The sequence below is a fragment of the Phocoena phocoena genome, chromosome 17 (genome assembly GCF_963924675.1).
Source record: "Phocoena phocoena chromosome 17, mPhoPho1.1, whole genome shotgun sequence".
Taxonomy (NCBI): Eukaryota; Metazoa; Chordata; class Mammalia; order Artiodactyla; family Phocoenidae; genus Phocoena; species Phocoena phocoena.
In genome coordinates, this window is record NC_089235.1 from 62,349,549 (window position 1) to 62,369,520 (window position 19,972).

Here is a 19,972-nt window from a genome sequence, read left to right on the forward strand (position 1 = left end):
GAGCTGAATTAAAATACAGTTCAAGAATTCATTTCCTCTGCTCCTTTGGTTTAACTTTAAATACGATATTGACGGCAAAAAGAATTTATTTCATTTAAAATAATTAATTGGACTAATTTCAGTTTTTGGCTATTAGGAATCAAATTGTTAGGAACATTTGTGTACAGTTTTTTGTCTGAATATAAGTTTTCACTTCTCTGGAATAAGTGTCCAAGAGTGTAATAGCTGGATTGTATGGTAATTTTTTGTATACTTTTTAAGGAAACTGCCAGACTGTTTTCAGAGTGGTTGCACCATTTTATATTCCCATGAGCAAAGTGTGAGTGATACCATTTCTATACCTACATGCCAGCATTTGTTATCACTGTGTTCTATTTTAGCCATTTTGATAGGTGTGTACAGTGAAATCTCATTATGCTTTTAATTTGCATTTTCCTGAGGGTTAATGATGTTGAATATCTTTTCATGTGCTTATTTGCCATCTGTATACCTTCTATGATGAAATATTTGTTCAGGTTTTACCCATTTTCTAATTGGATTGTTTGGTTTTATTTACTTGTGAGTTTTGAGAGTTCTTTATGTAACCTAGATACTAATCCTTTGCTGAGTGTGTGGTTTGCAAATACTTTCTCCCAGTCTATAGCTTGTCTTTTTCATCTTCTTCATATGAGCTTTTACATAGCAAAAGTATTTTATTTTGATGAAGTACAGTTGTTTATCAAACTTTCTTTTTATGTGTTTGTACTTTTGGTGTCGACTCCAAGAACTCTTCTTCTAGACCTACACTCCAAAGATTTTCTTCTACTTTTTTCCTAAAAGTTTTATAATTTTACTTTTTACATTTAAGTTGATGATCCACTTTGAATTAATTTTGGTATAAAGTGTAGGGTTTAGGTCAAGTTTCTTTTCTTTTCTTTTCTTTTCTTTCTTTCTTTCTTTCTTTCCTTCTTTCCTTCCTTCCTTCCTTCCTTTCGTCTTTCTTTCATGGATATCCAGTTGCTCTCGCACCATCTGTTGAAGTACTTTTGAACATTTGTCTAAAATCATATTTAGATATAAAATCATATAGTTGAACATATTTGTATGGGTCTATTTTGGCTTTTCTATCCTTTTTCATTGATGGGTGTATCTAACCCTCTGAAATACCCATTACTTATGTACAGTAAGTAGGGTGAATACCCCGTAAAATGATTCCTTCCATGTTATTCTTCTTTGTCATGACTTTTTAAAAAACCATTCTGGGGTCTATGCCTTCCCATATAAATTTTAGAATAAGCTTGTCTATGTCTTAAGAAAAACTTTCTGGGATTTTGAAAGGAATTGCATTAAACCTATAGATCAATTTGGGGATAATTGACATTTCTACTATGTTTAGTCCTCCTGTCCATGAATATGGTAGCCTTCTGCATTGATTTATGTCTTCTTTGACTTCTATCAGTAATGTAATTTGCAGCACACAGATCTTGCACATGTTTTAAGTATATACCTAAATATTTCATTATCTTTAGAGTAATCATAAATGCTATTAAATTTATTTTTTTCCAGTTGAATGAGTACAATTGTACCTCATCATGGTCTTGATTTTTTTATTATTGTGATCACCAATGTAGTTAAACATTCTCTTCATTCATTTATTAACCATATTATATATTTCCTATTCTCTGAAGTATCTATTCATGGTTTTTTATGTATTTATATATTCTTGATGCTGATCCTCTTTCAGTTTTTTATATTGTACATGTCTTCTTCCAATCATAACTTATCTTTTTATTTTATTTAAGGTGTCTTTTGATGAACAACTTTAAAAAATTTAATATCACTAAATTTATCAGTATTCTAATTTCTATTCAATTAATTTTCTATCTTACTTTGGAGAGATCTAGAATTTTTATCTCCAAGTCAAAATGACTTGAATGAGCTAAGTTAACAGAATATTTTTATTGTAAACAATTTATAATGGAAAATACCAGTTTTCATAGCCCTCTTCTAAGTAAGCAAAGAGAAACTGCTCCCTTTCTAAGACCCTGTCTGCAGTGTATCCAAACAATTAAAAAATTTTAAATTAAAAAGTGAAATAATATCCCCAATAGTTTTGGAAGAAAAAGAAAACTACTTTTCATTTCAGGTAAATTTCCCCATAAAAATTGAGAGAAATAGATTCTTAAAGCTTCTTAAGACTTTAATTTTCCCTGATTATTTCCAAAGCACAAACTAATTTCTACCCCATGACTTCTTGCATTGTTCTGTTTTAGAACTTTTTAGTGTGGTACAGAGGGCTGACTCCTAAGTTAGTGGTGGCTTTGTATTTGGTCATTAAAGAAGGGAGATTTGGTGCCCCAAAATGTAATATATAAACTTTGGATTGAGCTGTATTGTTTAGCTTACATAATGAGTATCTGAGTATTTCCTTGGCAAATACACTTTTTCCTCATCTGGTAAAAGGATCTAGGTATTCCATGAATGTGAAAAAAACCAAGATCCATGATGGTTTTAACTAAATGTGGCCAGTAGGTACAGAGATATATATTAAACTGAGATATATATTAAACATAGTAGTTCAACTATTTCCCCCCCAGGAAAAAATATATTCAATTTATTTATGAACACTTCTTTATTTTGCTTTTCACTACATAAATTATATTTTAAATTCTGTTTTATTGTCATTTTAATGTTAGAAAGCAAAGTAGGGATTTGCTGGGCATTTCAAGAAGTTGACATGGACACATATACACACACAATATTCCTGATCTCCAGTCCTAATATGAAAATTCAGCAAAGTTAAGCCATCCTTTGGGAAGCACAAACTGCAGTAAAAAGCACTGCTGGTAAAGATGCTGACAATACTGTGACATTTTTAAGGATTCTTAAACCCGTTAAGAATATTCTAGTATTCTGGCTCTGTGTGAATGTAAGTGGTGGTTTTCACCTCATCCAGCACAGACCTGCCCCCTTTATTGCAAAGACAGCTGTTTGCCCTTCACATCTTGCCCGCAATCACTGTGGGCTAGGACTTTCCCTGAGGGCAAAGCTTAAGGTAGAGCCACTCCAGTCACCAGATGTCCTTTTCTAGATCCTTATTCTGAAACTTAATTTAAAAAATCAATTACTTAAATGACTTTTAGGGACAAAATCTTACTGTCACATAGACACGATATGTAAAAAGATTTGAATTGGGGGAAATTCTTGGGCTCTTTTCCAATTTTCTTCTTCCACAAACCCTTCCTATTTTAGCAAAGGTCTGTGTACCTTTCTTTCTTAGATTAAATGCATGGCCCTGCCTTTTCCCTGAATTCAGGAAGCCCATGTTTTCTTCTCTTATGACTGACTTCCTCTAGCATAGACTTACCAGAATGGGAGAGTCGCCTCTCTGCTTCCTGGCTATCTTCCCATCCCTGTTGACTCTCCTACACGGGTGTTGCTAAGACCTTTCCTGGAAAGAAGCTACAGACTAAAACCCAAAACTGGATGCTTTTGCACAGACACTACTTTTTAAACTATGCAGAAGACTTGAGTTGCCAAGATGGTGTGAACCTGCCAGTGTTTCGCTATTTCCAGAACATTGACTCCGCTGCCAGCTGTTACCACATTTTTTTTCCTGGTAAAAATGCATTTAAAAGAATGGTTATAAAAATATGGTTGCTTTAATGGAAACTTTATTGTATTCTTAGCACCAAATTATCTGAAAGACTTAAAATAAACTCACTCTTTTAAAAGTTCCAACAGTAACACAGATAATTTTTTGGTCTGTACTTTGCAGAAGTGAAATTTTTCTGTCAAACTCCAGCTGTTGCTGATATTATAATTCTGGTTGATGGCTCATGGAGTATTGGAAGATTCAACTTCAGACTGGTTCGGTCTTTTTTGGAAAACCTGGTTACAGCATTCGACGTGGGCTCCGAGAAGACACGAATTGGTACATCTTCTACCATTAACAGCAGTCTGATGCCAGTGTAAAACCACCAGGAAGCTTCTTAAGAAATTTCAAAGATTCTTTACCAAATGATTTTCAGAATTACAGGTTTAACAATAGTGATATTCCCAAAAGGGCAAGTTTGCAGCAATAAATATTTATTTCTACTAATTTTTGCTAATGACAGTGTCACTCAATTAATTATTGAACACATTTCAATTTTCTGGAAAGCCAAAATCTTCTCTGCCTAATAATAATAATAATTTTAAAGTTGTCATTTGTTTAAGCATTTATCAGGTAAAAGTTTTCTTTTTATTTAAAAAAACACAGCTGAATCCAGTGAAATGTTTAACAATTGGGAAATGTTTTATAGTACAAGATACTCTTTGCCAAGTTAATTCTAGCTGAGATAAAAAGCAAAATAAAAGGTGTAAATCATTGAGCAACCTATCCATTTTATTATATAAAGTCTCCTAGTTTCCCTTCTAAATAGCCATAAAGAAAACTCATTCCTTTGGGGAAAAAACCAAAAACAAACACTATAATGTATACAGAAGTCAAAATATAATGTTGTCCACATGAAGCTGGTATAATGTTATATACCAATGTTACCTCAATAAAAAAAATTAAATAAATCTAGACCTTTTATCTACAAACATGATCAGACTTTAAAAAAAAACGCTAAGTACCTGATTGGGTGCTCACTTCTAGATGGCTAGAAAATATATACATTCCTTCAGCTCCCAGCTATGTTGAAAATTCCTTAAATTGACGTCAAGAACTCATTTTGAAAGTACATAGTGAGGCAGAGAAAAAAATGTTGCAAAGATTAGGCCCTTCGTCATTCCAGTTTCTTGAATGGTCCACTAGATCTTTGAGTAACCCATCATTTCTGGGTGGGCTTTCTCATCTTTCTTTTCCAGGTCTTGCACAGTATAGTGGCGACCCCAGAATAGAATGGCACTTGAATGCTTTTAACACAAAAGATGAGGTGATCGAAGCTGTCCGAAATCTACCATACAAGGGAGGAAATACACTAACAGGTATGTTTTTGTCTAGTCCACATTTTTAGCAACATATCTTGCTGAAGAATAGTTTTATTACTTCGTTTTGCCACTTTGCATGTCTTAGCATAGTATTTTTTAACCAAACTAGCATATAAAGTTCTCAGATGGCTCTTTTCTCCAACCTAGCATTAAGAGTTAAAACCTAGACATCTCATCCCTTTTGCTATATGAATATAATGTCCCAGGAAGGGCTTGGTTGAACTAGAAGAGAACCGAGCAGTCCCTGACACTGACAGGCTTTAGTAGCTGTCTTAACCTTTGTCAGTTCATTTTTCTTCCTCTTCACCTGTTCTTCCTCCAGTCATGCTGTCAATTAAATAAAAACAAATTTCTACCAATTTTCAAGGAAGATATTTTCTTTACCCTTATTCTGCAATCAGTAGTTATCACGGAAATATTTATGGAGCTTTGGCTCACCAATATTTTTGATAAATTAGTACAATCGGCCCTTAGCATCTGCAGATTCGACCAACCAGGGATCAGAAATATTTGGAAAAAAATTCCAGAAATTTCCCAAAAGCAAAACTTAAATTTGTCACATGCTGGTAACTATTTACAGGCAATTTACATTGTATTAGGTATTATAAGTAATCTAGGGATGACTTAAAGTATCTGGGAGGATGCACGTTGGTTGTATTGCAAATACTACTCCATTTTATATGAGGGACATGAGTATCCATGGATTTGAGTATCACAGGGCGTCCTAGAACTAATCGCCCTGTGGATACCAAGGAACGACTGTAATGTAAAAATATTTAGATTACAATTATCCACGACCCCACCACAAAGAGTTATCACAGGTTTCAACCCTAATACATGCCATTTCCCTCTGTGGGCCCACAATGTGGATGCTCAGTTTACATAATAGAGATGCTGTCATTGAATTTTAAGTAAACCACTGAAATCCTGATAATTGCTTTGCCAATTGAAGGTTTCATCTAACAAGTTTTTTGTTAATACAACAAAACTTTATTAAGCACAAATCCTGTAACAATATTTGGTATTTATTTTTTCTGGGTGAAAAGTGTCACACTCAAAATGCAGGAGTTCAACTATCGTTTTAGATCTGCCCCTTCTACCTCTATAAAACAGAGAAAGAGAATTTGTGGGTTTTTTTAGATCATCATGAACAAAATTGAAAATGTAGTGATGACATTTGGGACATTTGCTTCTGTATGGGTATTCTTGCTTCATCCTTAATTATAAAGGTTTAGATTTTCTTGTACACAGATCTGTCAATATACATTTGATATGAATTCAGTGTTCTTTATGAATGTTAGTTTCTGAAATGATGCACTATTCAGCTATTTTTTATTACCTCTGTTTTGGTGGATTTTAGTTTTTCATCGGATCTGTCAAAGAATAGTTTATTGTAAAAATGAAGACGAAAGTGCACATCTAATAAAAACTCTTTTAACGTTCTAAGTTACTCATCTTGTGGTTACATTTTGCAGAATTGGAAGGCTTTTTATTAGAGATGGTTGGTTTGTATTTGTTTTTTCTTGTTTTCTCCTAGGTCTTGCTTTGAACTACGTCTTTGAAAACAGCTTTAAACCAGAAGCGGGAGCGAGGACTGGAGTGTCCAAAATTGGCATTTTAATCACAGATGGAAAATCCCAAGATGATATCATTCCACCATCCAGAAACCTTCGTGAATCTGGTGTAGAACTGTTTGCCATAGGTATTTGTTAATTATGGTCCTGTTTCAACAATGGGCACACACACACAACCACTTAAAACTATATATGATGCAAAATACGCTCCACTGAAAGCCAGGAGACCTGAACACTTCCAAATCTTTTTTTTTTTTTATTGAAGTATAGTTGATTTACAATGTTGTGTTAGTTCCTGCTGTACAGCAAAGTGAATCAGTTATACATGTACATATATCCACTCTTTTTTAGATTCTTTTCCCATATAGGTCATTACAGAGTATTGAGTAGAGTTCCCTGTGCTACACAGTAGGTCCTTATTAATTACCTATATTATAGATAGTAGTGTGTATATGTCAATCCCAATCTCCCAATTTATCCCTCCTCCTCCCCCTGGCCTTTTTCCCCCTTAGCTCTAGTCATAGCCAGTCATTTGATCTGAGCCCAACTTCCTTACATTAAAAATGGAAGTGATGGAACTGATGGATCTTATGGTGTGAGGATCTCTAGGTGAGACACCACACACAAAATGTTGTGAAAACCATAAAGTGCAAAGGTTAGGTACATATTTGTTACCATTTAATTAGTTAAGACTTTACTCTTTACTATCACTTTATAGCTATCTCTTCTCTGATAGTGTAGAGAGAAACCAATTTATCATTTTCAAGAAATTAAGGTCTTGTAGTTAAGAAAGCAAAGAATTATAGATATGCAGTATTATTTATTTGAAAATAACCCTTTATAAGGTATCGGTTTGTGGGAAGAATATGTATGACACACACTCAGAATAACTGCAAAATATTTAGTTGATGCAGTTTTGCTCTTGATTAAATTATTTACATTTTCTTTGGCGATAGGAAGGCCTTCTATTTAGTAGAGACTGACCAAAAAAAAAAAAAAAAAAAAAAAATAGAGACAATTCCTCTGACTGATTGCTAGATTTGTTACTCAAAATGTGGTTTATAGAATGTTTCATTCGAGAAGTATTTGCTTCTTTGCTGGGTGGCAGACATTTTGGTGGGTGCTGGAGCATAAATATGAACAAGGCAAAATCCTTACAAAACAAATTCCATCCAAGTCATGATTACCATTTCCTCACTTTTCCGTGCTCTTTACAACAGACTGTTTTGTTTGGAAAGGTGAGAGAGATTTGGGGTTTATCTTCTCTAGAATATTCTTAACTGATCCAAACTTGTTGGTTTTAACTAAATGCCATGAAAAGTATTATTGACATTAAGCTCATTGCTTCAGCATGCACTGTTATTTTGCTATTGTGGACACAGATCCAGCTATGCATTTTAAAAGTTATTGTAGAGGTCCGTCAGACAAGGAACATTAGAGAGATTGATTTAATTTTTATTTCTTATTTTGCTATCCTTTTGTTCAACAAAGAAAATCCCTGCAGAAGACTTACGCTAATAAGGGATTAATTTATGTGTTTACTCTCCGTTCTGTGGTCTCATTAACGATGAATGGATGAGTTTAAGTGAACTCATTCAGATGTGATTTGGACTTTTTCTCTGGGAATTACCTGAAAATCAGTAGTATTTATCATCTTATAACCCCCTAAAGCAAATAGTTCAGAAATAACCGATGCTTTGTTACTCAATCTGTTGAGGTTGGCAGATAAATTAAATGGCACAGCTGGCACCTAAGAAGTAATTAATGTTGCCCCAGGTAATCTCTCTTCCTTGCTTCCATAGTACCCCTTTTTAACATCCTTAGATAATTGCAATGACTGGGATTTTTAAAGAAATGCTCCTTGTTTACTGAAGCCTGGGGAAGAGAAATCTACCTTTATACCCATGAAACCGAATCCTGTGCCTCCCTTTTTCTATTTCTAATTTCACTGGTAAATATTTACTCATTTTAATGTGTAATCTTCTGAGAGGCAGCTTGAGATAGTAGTTAAGAGCATATGACTTTGGATCTAGACTGCCTGGGTGAAACCCCAGCTGTATGCTTACTGGTTGTGCTTCCTTGAGCAAATGAATCAACCTCTCTGTGCCACAGCTTAGTCATCTGTAAAATGGGAGAAACAGTAATGCCAAACTCATAGGATTGGTTGTGAAGATTAAATGTGTTAATATATAGAAAACATTGAAGTGCTTGGGGCATAGTAAGCATACTCTAATTGTTAGTATCCATGGCTAAGATAGACTAGAAAATTCCAAGAGGGCCAAGGATTTTCTGTCTCAATTTAAGTAAACTAATTTTATAAAAATTTAAACCTGAAGTTCGGATAGTGTAGAGTACTGGTTTAATTGCTATTGCTTCTGCAATATTTATGAAAGACAGAAGTTAGTTTCATCAATACATCTTCCTTTAAGATGTACTGAACAAAGTTAAGACTTAATCATTTAAAAATGATTTTGAGGGAATTCCCCGGTGGTCCAGTGGTTAGGACAAGCCCTTCCACTGCAGGGAGTACAGGTTCAATCCTTGGTTGGGGAACTAAGATCCCACATGCCGAGCGGTGAGGCCAAAAAATCATAAAAATTCAAAAATAAAATAAAAATGACTTTGAAAGTGAATTTAAAAAACAATCTGACATGAGATGTGCCTCTTTAAAGTACAGGTGCTTTGGTTGCGGTGGAGACTGATGGGTGCAGGTCGGGGTCACTGCAGTTGCTTTTTCAAATGGGGCATGACCGTCATGACCCTCCCTGTTGTCCTCAATGCCAGGGGTGAAAAACGCAGATGAGAATGAATTGCAGGAGATCGCCTCTGAACCAGACAACACTCATGTGTACAATGTCGCCGAATTTGACCTGATGCATACAGTTGTGGAGAGTCTGACGAGGACTGTCTGCTCCAGGGTGGAAGAACAGGACAGGGAGATCAAAGGTACAATGAATGACAGAGCATGGTTACTCTGCTCATAGGGGTATTACTCTGGGCAAAAATCTATCATGGATTATGAAAATTCTTATGATTTTTCACATCGACTTAGTAAACAGTCCTTTGTGCTCTCAAGACAGGGATCATCAGAGTAGAAAAGGGAGTATATTGGTAGGTTCCATGGGCTTGTGGGAGGGATACTTTAAATTACTAGATAATATCTCCATGGTGTTGCATTTAGACCATCATGTTTGCTTTTTAATTAAATGTTGGATTTTGAGATCATTGAGCATTCACATGAATTTGTAAGAAATAATGTAGAAAGAGATCATGTATATTTTACCTGTTTCCTTCAATGGTAACGTATTACAAAACTACAGTACGATATCAGAGTCAGGAAAGTGACGTTCATACAGACAAGATACAGAACATTCACGTCACCACGAGGACCACTTCTGTTATCCTTCTATAGCCACATTCCTTCCCTCCTCCAACGTCTTCCTAACCCCTGGCAACCACTAATCTGTTCTCCATCTCAAAATACTTTTCATTTTGGAAATGTTATATAAATGGAATTATAAAGTATGTCTATGAGGACTGGCTTTTTTCACTCAGGGTTATTCCCTGGAGATTCATCAAAGTAGTTGCATGTATCAGTAGCTCTTTCCTTTTTCTTGCTGCATTGTATTCCACAGTATGGATGTACCACACTTTGTTTAACAATTCACACATTGATAAACATCTGCGTTCTTTCCACTTTTTGGCTGTTACCAAAAAGGCTGCTATGAACATTCATGTATAGGTTCTTCTGTGAACATAAGTTTTCATTTCTCTGGAATAATGCCCAGAAGTGCAACTGCTTCATCATGTTGTAATCGCATAAGTAGCTTAGTTTTAATTAAGAGGCTGCCAAACAATTTTCCAGGATGGCTGTTGCATTCTACATTCCCACCAGCAATGTATAAGTGATCCAGTTTCTATGCATTGTCACTAACATTTGTTGTTACTATATTTTATTTCGGTCATTCTGATAGGTGTGGAGTGCTATCTCATTGTGGTATTAATTTTCATTTTCCTGATAGCTAATGAAGTTGAACACCTTTTCACATGCTTATTTGCATTTGTATATCCTCTTTGATGAAACATCTGTTCATATCTTTTGCCTGTTTTCTATTTTTTTTAATTTTTATTTTATTCGTTTATTTATTTTAACATCTTTATTGGAGTATAATTGCTTTACCATGGTGTGTTAGTTTCTGCTTTATAACAAAGTGAATCAGCTATACATATACATATATCCCCATATCTCCTCCCTCTTGCGTCTCCCTCCCTCCCATCCTATCCCACCCCTCTAGGTGGTCACAAAGCACTAAGCTGATCTCCCTGTGCTATGCAGCTGCTTCCCACTAGCTATCTATTTTACATTTGGTAGTGTATATATGTCCATGTCACTCTCTCACTTCGTTCCAGCTTACCTCTCCACCTCCCCATGTCCTCAAGTCCATTCTCTACTTCAGCATCTTTATTCCTGTCCTACCCCTAGTTTCTTCAGAACCTTTTTGGTTTTTTTTTAGATTCCATATATATGTGTTAGCATACGGTATTTGTTTTTCTCTTTCTGAATTACTTCACTCTGTATGACAGACTCTAGGTCCAACCACCTCACTACAAATAACACAATTTCACTTCTTTTTAACGCTGAGTAATAATACTCCATTGTCTATATGTGCCACATCTTCTTTATCCATTTATCTCTGGATGGACACTTAGGTTGCTTCCATGTCCTGGCTATTGTAAATAGTGCTTCAATGAACAAGGTGGTACATGACTCTTTTTGAATTATGGTTTTCTCAGGGTATATGCCCAGTACTGGGATTACGGGGTCATATGGTAGTTCTGTTTTTAGATTTTTAAGGAACCTCCATACTATTCTTCATAGTGACTGTATCAATTCACATTTCCACCAACAGTGCAAGAGGGTTCCCTTTTCTCCACACCCTCTTCTGCATTTTTGTTGGTAGATTTTTAAAAAATGGCCATTCTGACTGGTGTGAGGTGATACCACTTGTGGTTTTGATTTGCATTTCTCTAATGATTAGTGATGTTGAGCATCCTTTAATGTATTTCTTGGCAGTCTGTATATCTTCTTTGGAGAAATGTCTATTTAGGTCTTCTGCCCATTTTTGGATTGGGTTGTTTGGTTTTTTTTGATATTGAGCTGCATGAGCTGCTTGTATATTTTGGAGATTAATCCTTTGTCACTTGCTTCGTTTGCAAATATTTTCTCCCATTCTGAAGGTTGTCTTTTCGTCCTGTTTATGGTTTTCTTTGCTGTGCAAAAGCTTTCAAGTTTCATCAGGTCCCATTTGTATATCTTTGTTTTTATTTTCCTTACTCTAGGAGGTGGGTCAAAAAGGATCTTGCTGTGATTTATGTCATAGAGTGTTCTGCCTATGTTTTCCTCTAAGAGGTTTATAGTGTCTGGGCTTACATTTAGGTCTTTAATCCATTTTGAGTTTATTTCTGTGTATGGTGTTAGGGAGTGTTCTAATTTCACTGTTTAGAAATTAATTTAGCTGTCCAGTTTTCCCAGCATCACTTATTGAAGAGGCTGTATTTTCTCCATTGTATATTCTAGCCTCCTTTATCAAAGATAAGGTGACCACATGCACATCTGTTTATCTCTGGGCTTTCTATCCTGTTCCACTGATTTATATTTCTGTTTTTGTGCCAGTACCATACTGTCTTGATTAATGTAGCTTTGTAGTATAGTCTGAAGTTAGGGAACCTGATTCCTACAGCTCCGTTTCTATTTCTCAAGATTGCTTTGGCTATTTGGGGTCTTTTGTGCTTCCATAGAAATTGTGAAATTTTTTGTTCTAGTTCTGTGAAATATGCCATTGGTAGTTTGATAGGGATTGCATGGAATCTGTAGATTGCTTTCGGTAGTATAGTCATTTTCACAATGTTGACTCTTCCAATCCAAGAACATGGTATATCTGTCCATCTGTTTGTGTCATCTTTAATTTCTTTAATCAGTGTGTTATAGTTTTCTGCATACAGGTCTTTGTCTCCTTAGGTTGGTTTATTCCTAGGTACTTTATTCTTTTTGTTGCAGTGGTAAATGGGAGTGTTTCCTTAATTTCTCTTTCAGATTTTTCATCATTAGTGTACAGGAATGCAAGAGATTCCTGTGTATTACTTTTGTATCCTGCTACTTTACCATATTCATTGATTAGCTCTAGTAGTTTTCTGATGCATCTTTAGGATTCTCTATATATAGTGTCATGTCATCTGCAAACAGTGACAGTTTTACTTCTTCTTTTCCAATTTGGATTCCTTTTATTTCTTTTTCTTCTCTGAGTGCTGTGGCTAAAACTTCCAAAACTATGTTGAATAATATTGGTGAGAGTGGGCAACCTTGTCTTCTTCCTGATCTTAGTGGAAATGGTTTCAGTTTTTCACCACTGAGAACGATGTTGGCTGTGGGTTTGTCATATATGGCCTTTATTATGTTGAGGTAAGTTCCCTCTCTGCCTACTTTCTAGAGGGTTTTTATCATAAATGGGTGTTGAATTTTGTCTAAAGCTTTTTCTGCATCTAGTGATATGATCATATGGTTTTTATCTTTCAATTTGTTAATATGGTGTATCACATTGATTGATTTGCTTATTTTGAAGAATCCTTGCATTCCTGGGGTACACCCCACTTAATCATGGTGTGTGATCCTTTTAATGTGCTGTTGGGTTCTGCTTGCTACTTGAGGATATTTGCATCCATGTTCATCAGTGATATTGGCCTGTAGTTTTCTATTTTTTTGTTGCATCTTTGTCTGCTTTTGGTATCAGGGTGATGGTGGCCTTGTAGAATGAGTTTGGGAGTGTTCCTCCCTCTGCTATATTTTGGAAGTTTGAGAAGGATAGGTGTTAGCTCTTCTCTAAATGTTTGATAGAATTTGCCTGTGAAGCAATCTGGTCCTGGGCTTTTGTTTGTTGGAAGATTTTTAATCACAGTCTCAATTACAGTGCTTGTGATTGGTCTGTTTACATTTGCTATTTCTTCCTTTTTCAGTCTCGGAAAGTTGTGCTTTTCTATGAATTTGTCCGTTTCTTCCAGGTTGTCCATATTATTGACATATAGTTGCTTGTAGTAATCTCTCATGGTCCTTTGTATTTCTGCAGTGTTACTTGTTACTTCTCCTTTTTCATTTCTAATTCTATTGGTTTGAGTCTTCTCCCTTTTTTCTTGATGAATCTGGCTACGGTTTATCAATTTTGTTTATCTTCTCAAAGAGCCAGCTTTTAGTTTTATTGATCTTTGCTCTCATTTCCTTCATTTCTTTTTCATTTATTTCTGATCTGATCTTTATGATTTCTTTCCTTCTTCTCATTTTGAGGGTTTTTGTTCTTCTTTCTATAATTCCTTTAGGTATAAGGTTAGGTTGTTTATTTGAGATGTTTCTTGTTACTTGAGGTAGGATTGTATTGCTATAAACTTCCCTCTTAGAACTGCTTTTGCTGCATGCCATAGGTTTTGGGTAGTCATGTTTTCATTATCATTTGTCTCTAGGTATTTTTTGATTTATTCTTTGATTTCTTCAGTGGTCTCTTGGTTATTCAGTAGTGTATTGTTTAGTCTCCAGTGTTTCTGTTTTTTACAGATTTTTCCCTGTAATTGATATCTAATCTCATAGCGCTGTGGTCAGAAAAGGTACTTGATATGATTTCAATTTTCTTAAATTTACCAAGGCTTGATTTGTGGCCCAAGATATGATCTATCCTGGAGAATGTTCCATGAGCACTTGGGAAGAAATTGTATTCTGTTGTTTTTGAGTAGAATGACCTATAAATATCAATTAAGTCCATCTTGTTTAATATATCATTTAAAGCTTGTGTTTCCTTATTTATTTTCAATTTGGATAATCAGTCCATTGGTGAAAGTGGGGTGTTAATGTCCCCTACTATGATTGTGTTCTGTTAGTCTCCCCTTTTATGGCTGTTAGCATTTGCCTTATGTATTGAGTTGCTCCTGTGTTGGGTGTGTAAATATTTACAATTGTTATATCTTCTTCTTGGATTGATCCGTTGATCATTATTTAGTGTCCTTCTTTGTGTCTTGTAATAGTCTTTTTTTTTAAGTCTATTTTGTCTGATATAAGAATTGCTACTCCAGCTTTCTTTTGATTGCCATTTGCATGGATTATCTTTTTCCATCCCCTCACTTTCAGTCTGTATGTGTCCCTAGGTCTGAAGTAGGTCTCTTGTAGATAGCATATATATAGGTCTTGTTTTTGTATCCATTCAGCCAGTCTGTGTCTTTTGGTTGGAGTATTTAATCCATTTACATTTAAGGTAGCTATTGATACGTATGTCCCTAATAACATTTTCTTAATTGTTTTGAGTTTGTTATTGTAGGTCTTTCCCTTCCCTTTTGTTTCCTGCCTAGAGAAGTTTCTTTAGCATTTGTTTTAAAGCTGGTTTGGTGGTTCTGAATTCTCTTAGCTTTTGCTTATGTGTAAAGGTTTTAATTTCTCCGTGTAATCTGAAAGAAATCCTTGCTGGGTAGTGTAATCTTGGTTGTAGTATTTTCCCTTTCATCACTTTAAATATTTCCTGCCACTCCCTTCTGGCTTGCAGAGTTTCTGATGAACGATCAGCTGTTAACCTTATGGGGATTCCCTTGTATGTTAATTGCTACTTTTAAGATTTATTCTTTGTATTTAAATTTTGATAGTTTGATTAATATGTGTCTTGTCGTGTTTCTCCTTGGATTTATTGACTGTTTCCCATGTTAGGGAAGTTTTCAACTATAATCTCTTCAAATATTTTCTCAGTCCCTTTTTTTTCTCTTCTTCTGGGATCCCTGTAATTCATATGTTGGTGCATTTAATGTTTTCCCAGATCTCTGAGATTGTTCTCAATTCTTTTCATTCTTTTTTCTTAATTCTTCTCTGCAGTAGTTATTTCCACTCTTTTTCCTTCCAGATCACTTATCCCTTCTTCTGCCTCAGTTATTGTTATTGGTTCCTCTAGAAAATTTTTAGTTTCATTTATTGTGTTGTTCATCCCTGTCTGTTTGCTCTTTAGTTCTTCTAGTCCTTGCTATATGTTACTTGTATTTTCTCCATTCTATATTCAAGAATTTGGATCATCTTTACTATCATTACTCAGAATTCTTTTTCAGGTAGACTGCCTATTACGTCTTCATTTGTTTGGTCTGGTGGGTTTTTGCCTTGCTCCTTCATCTGCTGTGTATTTGTCTGTCTTCTCATTTTGCTTAACTTACTATTTTTGGGGTCTCTGTTTTGCAACTGGCAGGTTCGTATTTCCTGTTGTTTTTGGTGTCTGCTCCCAGTGGTAAGGTTGTTTCAGTGGGTTGTGTAGACTTCCTGGTGGAGGGGACTGGTTCTTGTGTTCTGGTGAATGAGGCTGGATCTTGTCTTTCTGATGGGCAGGACCTCTTCTGGTTGTGTGTTTTAGGGTGTCTGTGAATTTATTATTATTTTAAGCAGTCTCTCTGCTAATGGGCTGTGTTGTGTTCCTGTATTGCTAGTTGTTTGGTATAGGGTGTCCAGAACTGTTGCTTGCTGGTCATTGAATGGAGCTAGGTGTTATTAGTGTTGATATGGAGATCTCTGGGAGAGCTTTCACCATTTAATATTATGAGGGGCCGGGAGGTCTCTGCTGGACCAGTGTCCTGAACTCAGCCCTCCCACCTCAGAGGCTCAGGTCTGACACCTGGCCAGAGCACCAAGACCCTGTCAGCCACACAGCTCAGAGGAAAAGGGAGAAAAAGAAAGATAGAAAAAAAAAATAAAATAAAGTTATTAAAATAGAAAAACTTTATTAAAAATAAAAAAATAAAAAATAATTTATAAAAAGAGAGAAAGAATGAAGAGAGCAACCAAACCAAAAAACAAATCCACCAATGATAACAAGTGCTAAAGAGTATACTGAAAAAAAAAGAGAAAAAAGGACAGTCAGAACCCTGGGACAAATGGCAAAAGCAGAGCTATACAAAGAAAATCACAGAAAGAAGCATACACATACACACTCAGAAAAGGAGAAAAAGGAAAATGAAATATATATATATATATATATATATATATATATATATATATATATAAACAAAATTAAAAAGGAAGAGAGCAACCAAATCATTAAACAAATTTACCATTGATAATAAGCTGTAAATACTAAACTAAGATAAACATAAAACCAGAAACAAATTAGATGCAGAAAGCAAACCCCAAGTCTACAGTTGCTCCCAAAGTCCACCACCTCAATTTTTGGATGAATCATTGTCTATTCAGGTATTCCACAGATACATGGTACATCAAGTTGACTGTGGAGATTTTATCCACTGCTCCTGAGGCTGCTGGGGGAAATTTCCCTTTCTCTTCTTTGTTCGCGCAGCTCCTGGGGTTGAGCTTTGGATTTGCCCCGCCTCTGTGTGTAGGTTGCCTGAGAGCGTCTTATACCTTTTGGGAAATCTGAGGTCTTCTGCCAGCATTCAGTAGGTGTTCTGTAGGAGTTGTTCCATGCGTAGATGTAGTTTTGATGTATTTGTGGGGAGGAAGATGATCTTCACGTCTTACCCCTCCACCATCTTGAAGGTGCCCCCCCCCGCCCATTTTCTAACTGGACTTTTTTGGGGGTTGTTTTTTGTGTTAGTTTTTAACTGTTGAGCTTTGAGAATTCTTTATATTTTAGGTAATAATCCTTTGTTGGATATGTGATTTGTAAATATTTTCTCTCAATCTATTGCTTTTCTTTTTATCTGTTTAACAAGGTCTTTTGTAGAACAAAAGTTTTAAGTTTTGATGAAGTCCAGTTTATCTGTTTTCCATTTTATGATTAGTGCTTTTCATGTCAAGTCTAAGAACTCTTTACCTGGTTTTAGATTCCCAAAGATTTTCCTTTTTATTTTTTTCCCAAAAGTTTTATATTTTACATTTAAATCTATGATGTGAGTTAATTTTTTATAAAGGATTTGAAGTTTAGTTTACGGTTCCAGCACTACTTGCTTAAAGGCTGTATTTCTGCCATTGAAATTACCATGCAACTTTGTTGAATATCAGTTAGAGACATTTGTGTGTGTTTATATCTTGGTTCTCTTTTCTGTTCCATTTGGTCTATGTGTCTAACCCCCTTCCAATGTCATACCATCTTGATTTACTGTAGCTATATAGTAAGTCTTAAGATTGGATAGACTGAGTTCTCCTGTTTGATTATTCTTTTTCAAAATTGTTTTGCTATTATACTTCCTTATCGTCCATGTAAGTGTTAGAATAATATTTATATATTTATATAATACTTATATAATATTCTATATTTAATTTATATACTAATCTAATATAAATATTAGAATAATTTTTATTCTACTACAAGTCTTATTGGAATTTTGACAGGAATTGCATTAAATCAATTTTCAATTATCAAATATCAACTTAGGAATAATTGACATCTTTAATCTGTTGATTCTTCTAATCCATGAACATGGCAAATCCCTCCATTTGTTTAGATATTCTTTAAGTTCTCCATCAGCATTTTGTAATTTTTAGGATGCAAGTTCTATATACGTTTTGTTCTACTTACATTTAGTATTTAATTTTATTTGGGGAAATTTTAGTTGTATTTTTAATTTTGGTGTTCACATTTTCATTGCTAGCATATACAGATATAATTATATTTTTGTATGTTTACCTTGTATCTGCTGACCCTATTATTTGAAATTATTAATTATTTATAGGAGTTTTTCTCTAGATTTTTGGAGATTTTCTATGTAGAAAGTCATGTTATTTGCAAATAGTGATAGTTTTATTTCTTTCCTTTTGATTTCTGTGGTTTTTATTTCCTTTTGTTGCCTTATTTCACTGGCTAAAACTTCTAGTATTGTGTTAACTGTGATGAGAATGAATATTGTCTTATTCGCCATCTTAGAGGGAAAGCTTCTGCTTTTCAAGTGATTGATCCATTTCCTAGAACTTGTAGAATTCATGTGTGTAGAGTGGTTTATAGTATTCCCTTATTCTTTTGATGTCTGCAGGGTCTATAGTGATAGCTCCTGTTTCCTCCAACGTATTGGTAATTTTTGTCTTCTCTTTTTAAATTTTTCTTTCAGGCTTGCTAGATGTTTGCATTTTTTTCAAAGAACTGGCTCTTGGTTTCATATAACTTCTTTATTTTTCTTCTGGTTTTTATTTCATTGATTTCTGCTCTTTCATTTTCTTCACTTTGCTTGTTTTGGGTTTATTTTGCTTTCACTTTTCTAGATTCTTTAGATGGACTCTTAGATTATTGATTTGAGATGCTTTCTCTTTTATAGGGTAGTTACTTAAATGCTTTAAATTTCCTTCTCAGCACTGCTTTAGCAATGTCCCTAAATTTTGATATGTTGTGTTTTCATTTAATTCAATTTAAAATATTTTTTGGTCTTGACATGTCCTCTCTGACTCATTGATTATTTAGAAGTGTGTTATTCATAGTTTCCAAGTGCTTGGGCTTTTTTATGTTATCTTTCTGTTATTGGTTTCTAGTTTTATTTCATTGTCATCAGAGAACACACTCTGTATGATTTCAATTGTTTTAAATTTTCTGAGGTTTGTTTTTTGGCCCAGGATATGGTTTATCTTGGTATATGCTCTGTAGGTGCTTGAAATGGATGTGTATTCTGCTGTTGTCACATGCAGTGTTCTATAAGTTTTGACTAGATCCTGTTGGTTGATGGTCTTGTTGAGTTTTATATCCTTGCTGATTGTTTTGTTTCATTGTCTTATCAATAGTTGAGAGAGAGAGATGTTAAATATCCATCTAAAATTGTGGATTTGTCTGTTTTTTCTTTCAGTTCTATCAGTTTTTACTTTATATGTTTTGCAGCTCTTTTTTGGGTGCATATACATTTAGAATGCTAGGATTTCTGGGTTGATTAATGATTTATCATTATGTAATGTCTTTCTCTGTCTCAGGTAATTTTCTTTGTTCTGAAGTCTACTTTATCTTACATTAATACAGCCATTTCTACTCCCTTTTGATTAATGTTTACATAATATAATTTTAAAAATCTATTTACTTTCAACCTTCCTATATCATATTTGAAGTGGATTTCATGTAGATAGCGTATAGTTGATCACGTTTTTAAATCCACTCTGATAATTTCTTCCTTTTAACTGGTATGCTTAGGCCATTTTTATTTAATGTAATTATTGATATGTTTGAGGTTAAACCTGCTTTTTAATTTTTATTTATTTATTTTTTTCAGTTTGTTCTCTCTGGTTTTCACATCTCTGTTTTCTTTATCTTTTTTTCCCGTGGGTTACTTAAACATTTTTAGAACTACATTTTGATTCATTTATAATGTTTTTGATGGAATCTCTTTGTTTATCTCTTTTAGCGGTTGCTCTAGTTATTATATTATATAAACATGACTTATCCCAGTCTGCTGATGTTGATATTATACCAGGTTGAGTGAAATGATGAAACCTTACCTCCCTCAAGTCCCTT

At 34.5% G+C, this 19,972-nt stretch overlaps 1 protein-coding gene across 6 annotated transcripts in view; it reads left to right on the forward strand.

Moving 5' to 3' along the window:
• Nucleotides 1-19,972, forward strand: part of COL14A1 (collagen type XIV alpha 1 chain) — a 229,033-nt gene that overhangs the window by 40,939 nt on the left and 168,122 nt on the right. For 4 of the 6 annotated variants that reach the window (XM_065895394.1, XM_065895395.1, XM_065895393.1 and 1 more), the window contains exons 5-8: nt 3,761-3,913; nt 4,834-4,953; nt 6,494-6,658; nt 9,315-9,476. In XM_065895394.1, the coding sequence (XP_065751466.1) occupies nt 3,761-3,913; nt 4,834-4,953; nt 6,494-6,658; nt 9,315-9,476 (600 nt within the window). Of the gene's footprint in view, nt 1-3,757; nt 3,914-4,833; nt 4,954-6,493; nt 6,659-9,314; nt 9,477-19,972 lie in introns of all 6 variants that reach the window. The other 2 variants (XM_065895397.1, XM_065895398.1) reach the window with 1 other exon arrangement.